The sequence below is a fragment of the Carassius auratus genome, chromosome 25, assembly GCF_003368295.1.
Source record: "Carassius auratus strain Wakin chromosome 25, ASM336829v1, whole genome shotgun sequence".
Taxonomy (NCBI): domain Eukaryota; kingdom Metazoa; phylum Chordata; class Actinopteri; order Cypriniformes; family Cyprinidae; genus Carassius; species Carassius auratus.
In genome coordinates this window covers 20,967,899-20,972,963 of record NC_039267.1, presented here as the reverse complement: position 1 = coordinate 20,972,963, position 5,065 = coordinate 20,967,899, and the positions used below count along the sequence as shown (strand labels likewise).

The window sequence follows — 5,065 nt, the reverse complement described above, 5'->3', positions numbered from 1 at the left end:
AAATGGTTGTTTCAACAAGACAATGACCCAAAACACACTAGTAAACGGGCAAAGTCTTGGTTCCAAACCAACAAAATTAATGTTATGGAGTGGCCAGCCCAATCTCCAGACCTTAATCCAATTGAGAACTTGTGGGGTGATATCAAAAATGCTGTTTCTGAAGCAAAACCAAGAAATGTGAATGAATTGTGGAATGTTGTTAAAGAATCATGGAGTGGAATAACAGCTGAGAGGTGCCACAAGTTGGTTGACTCCATGCCACACAGATGTCAAGCAGTTTTAAAAAACTGTGGTCATACAACTAAATATTAGTTTAGTGATTCACAGGATTGCTAAATCCCAGAAAAAAAAATGTTTGTACAAAATAGTTTTGAGTTTGTACAGTCAAAGGTAGACACTGCTATTTTTTTGAACACACCCCTTTCAACGAATTGCCCAATTGCACAGCCTTAAGAGCGTGCATATCATGAATGCTGGGTCTTGTTTGTTTTCTGAGAATCTACTGAACCTACTGGTAACTTGTTTGCCACGTAGCAATAAAAAATATACTAAAAACCTTGATTATTCTGGTAAGTCACATTGTAATGCTATTATTTTGAACAATACTGTATATATATATATATATATATATATATATATATATATATATATATATATATATATATATATATATATACAACAGTTTACATACTAAATTATATTATGAACTATTTACACACAAATTTCTTGGCGAGGTATAAATTGCTACATAGAGAATGTGAAATTAACTTTAGGTTTTGCTCATTTAATAATAAATATATAAAAGAATAGCCATGTTTTGTGCCATATTAAATATGTCTACTGTCACTGAAGTCTAAACATATGTCAAACTCACAAACTAAACAATGATTTCAGAGTCTAGTGCAGGTCAGATAGGTCAAAGTTTCTCCTGTCACAGATAATAAAGGTTTAAAAGGATGATATCAGCCTCATACACTTGCAGGACGGTTGAGCTCCGCTCCAGTTCTGGGAGTCCAGACAGACTCTGGTCTCTGGCCCCGTCAGCTGAAACCCAGAGCTGCACAGGAAGTGGACCTCGTGACCAAACTTAAACACAGTCCCGAGGATCCGCCCATTAGCCAGCGCTTCAGGTGGAGGACAGTCTGACACTGGGAAAAGAAACAGGCAGGGAATAGAGGACTCACAATAATGTACGGCATTGTGTTTTTTGAACATTAAAGCATGTCAGCATTTTCTGTTATGCACTAATACACAAAATAATGATCTTTAAAAAAAAGCATCATATGACCCCTTTAACAGTGACATATATTTAAAGATTAATTTGTATCCTCATTATAACATGGTTTTCAGGTATAGCTCACCCAAAAATGAAAATGGACTCTTCCTGAAGCCATCAAAGGTGTAGATATTTCTTCATCCGATTTGAAGAAATGTAGCATTTTATCACTTGCTCAGCAATGGATGCTCTGCAGTGAATGGGTACCGTCAGAATGAGAGTCCAAACATCTGATAAAAACATCACAATAATCCACAAGTAACCCACACCACTCCAGTCCATCAGTTAATGTCTTGTGTTTGTGATGAAAAAAATTCATTATAATGACATTTTTAATTTCAAACCGTTGCTTACAGCGAAAATATGAGTCCTCAATTTATAATATTGTTTCCTCCGTTAGAAAACGTCATCTGGACTGAATCAGGGGAGAAATAAGCACAGATCAAGAACAGTTTACAAGCCAAAACAGCTTTAGACTAATATGTGGGTGAACTTTGACGTGAAAAGACAACAGGAGATGGACTTTTTTCGCTGGAGGAAGCATTATTATGAATTATGGAGTCATATTTGTGCCAAAAGCAACAGTATAACATTAAAACACCCAAATGATGGATTTAGCTTTTGGCTTTTCAAGTCATTTAACTGATGGACTGGAGTGGTGTGGATTACTTGTGGATTATTGTGATGTTTTTATCAGCTGTTTGGACGTTCATTCTGATGGCACCCATTCACTGCAGAGCATCCGTTGATGAACATCCAAGTGATGGAATGCTACATTTCTCCAAATCTGATGAAGAAACTAACTCATGGGCATCTTGGAGTACATTTTAAACAAATCTTCATTTTGGGATGAACTGTTCCTTTAAGATGAGTGTGAATGACCGCGGTGCACTTCATTGTCAGCTCTTGTCTGTATAAACTGGTTGCTCGTGGGTGTCACAGACTGTGCTGACCTGTGCCCTTGTCTGTGTTGGGCTTGCTGTGTTTTACTGTGCTGTTCTGTAAAAGGCTGAGCTTCTTGCGCAGGCTCCGTAGACTCTGAAGGAAGGACGTCTCATGGGCAGAGAGGAGCTTTTGGACCTGATGAAGAGCATTCAGCACTTCCTCTCCACTCGGACAGTCCTGAGCAATTAAAACACATGCATTAGACCACTCATGAGAACAAATAAATCACTACCTTTTAGTTTATTAACATTATTACCTGAAGAACTTTTTATCAGACACTTTATACTGTAAGACAAAATATTATCAGATAAATAATGATTTAAAATGATAAGTAAAATGAAATACATTATTTTTTAAGCTGAAATTCTAATTGTTTTCATGAAGGTGCATTTTACAGAAGAATCCACTCTATTGTCCAGTCTTACAAACAAAGTTCAAAGCTATTTTAGAGCTAAACTGCTCTGTCATTTGGACCGTCCACTGCAAATCTGGTCTCGTCTTGGACTAGATCTACTCTGTGTTTTGGAGACGGGGCCATATAAGAGCCTGGTGTTAAAACCAAAGGCAAACACCACAGCGGTTTCTCAGCGTGAAAAACTCTTTCATATTTGCAGACTGAGCTGGAACAGGTTTTTTTGCGAATGTGAAGCATGTTTATGAAGAGAGCTTACCAGAGCATTCGTTTAATTACTAAACACATTATTATATCAGCACAATACTGATTTTACCACACACAAGTTTAATTTAAAAGACTGAAATAAAACATTATTTTATGAAAGTAAATGTATTATTTTAGAATAAAATGTTTAATTATTCAGCAATAGACCTTGAAGAACCAGAATAAAATGTTTAATTATTTCATTTAAAATTCTAATGAAATAAATAAATAAATAAATAAATAACAGGCCTATTTATAATAATAACATTTTTAAATAATATTAGATTATTGCTAAAAAAAATAAATAATGTTTTACATAGACCATGGGGCACCTGTAGAATATAATACAATACAATATTACATAATAAAATATAATATGTAAATATTTATGAATACATATTGCTTTGATAAAGGCCCAATGACAAAAAAATAAATAAAAAATAAATTAAATTATCAACACAACAAATACAAATCCTTTGTAAAAGTCCCAAAAATAAAGTTTCTCTTCATGTTGATGTATGTTGTTTCAAAGTAACTTACTTGCCCCTGAGATGTGAAGAGTTGGCTTGTAAAAACGAGCATGAAAAAAACCTTCATCTTTATAATTACAGAACACAAGTCCTCAGAATCCTCACTGAATGCAGAACACTTGAGCTCAGTGTTGTTATTCCAGTTTGGTTATGTTCAACTCACTCAAAAGGTGCATTGAGCTGATCTTCGCTCGTTTTGAGCTGTTTTCATCCCGCCCTTCATCTCGCGCGCTCCAGCCACTTCTGCGCGCGCACGCGACTCCGAGACAACCACAAAGAAATATAAAGGTATTACAAAAATAGACATACCAATATTTATACTCTATATTATTACGATAAAAATAATAATAATTTAAAATGGAACGCCATACCTTAGCTACTCTACCAAAGATATATTTGAAGAAGTCGGACATATCAAACTAGCCTAACCTGATTTTACCAAGTGAGACATGTTCCTGGGACAACATCGTTGTTGACCCTGGAACAACATTGTGATTAACCAATCAGATTTGAAGAACCAGTTTATAGATTTTGTGAAGTTTATGCTTAAAATCAGTGTTTGGTGCTTGTACATCAGTGTCATTCATCTATCATTTCCTCTGATTTTAGGGATTACTCATGGTTAAGGTTAGGTTTAGGTGTAGGGATATGGTTAAGAATATATTTTTGGAGTAAAATGTTGTTCCAGGGTCAACAAAATATGTTGACCTAGGAACACATCGGACTTGGCAAAATCAGGACGTGCTATCAAACTAACCAAACATTTCCACTATAGCCTACAGCTTTAAAATTGTTACACAGCAGAACTGTCCCGAAGGCTATATTTTACATATTATATAGCCTACATCCACGATGAAATAACAGCTATACAGTTTCCCAAGCTGTATTTATCTCTGAGGACAAGTCACAAGGCTACTGCATAAAACAAAGTTGGACTTTATGTTAAGTTTCTATCTTGCTTCGTTTATTGAATAGTTGCAGTAATAGATTCAATTATTGCTATAAAATCAGTCAAACTCGATATGTTTTAATAGAAGCCATCCGTTCATTAATCATCCCCTCAGGAGTCACAGCTGTCTCAGACGAGGGCTTCTCTTCTCAAACCCAAACCCAAACCCAGAGCAGCTGTCCCTCACCAGCGCTTCACGCGCGTGACGCGGGTCTCGACTGGAGCAAAGCTAGAGTTAGCTCTGCATCCGTCATCCTCTCACATTAGCGAGGGGAAGCTCAAGCTCCCCGAATATCGAGAAGAGAGCCAGTCAGCTGTGTCATGTTAATACGGAACCGGACAGTTTTATATGAAGTTATCGTTTCGTTGGTTTTGTTAATAAGGTGCGCCTGGAGGAACCGTGGCGCGCGCGGATGAAAGAACACAGGGACTGAATGCTGAGTCAGTGATGTATGGGCTCTCAGATGAATGTTGCCTTACAACTTTCATTTTTCCATCACATTCTCTTCTACAGGAAATGGATCACTCCAGAAGCACATTTAAACCCCCTTTGAATTTGATGTGCGCGCAGATGGTACGACCCCCAGTGTAGAAAAACCATTAACTCCATAGTATCTCTCTCTCTCTCTCTCTCTCTCTCTCTCTCTCTCTCTCTCTCTCTCTCTCTCTCTCTCTCTCTCTCTCTCTCTCTCTCTCTCTCTCCGAGG

The 5,065-nt window shown here is 36.9% G+C and overlaps 1 protein-coding gene across 1 annotated transcript in view; it reads right to left on the bottom strand.

The window, feature by feature from the left end:
* Positions 1-3,822, bottom strand: part of LOC113043679 (fibulin-7) — an 8,677-nt gene extending 4,855 nt beyond the window's left edge. The window contains exons 1-4 of the mRNA XM_026203193.1: positions 3,781-3,822; positions 3,420-3,527; positions 2,230-2,398; positions 975-1,148 (exon numbers count right to left, since the gene is read on the bottom strand). Coding sequence (XP_026058978.1) covers positions 975-1,148; positions 2,230-2,398; positions 3,420-3,527; positions 3,781-3,822 — 493 coding nt within the window. The remainder of the gene's footprint in view (positions 1-974; positions 1,149-2,229; positions 2,399-3,419; positions 3,528-3,780) is intronic.
* Between the last annotated feature and the right edge of the window lie 1,243 nt (positions 3,823-5,065).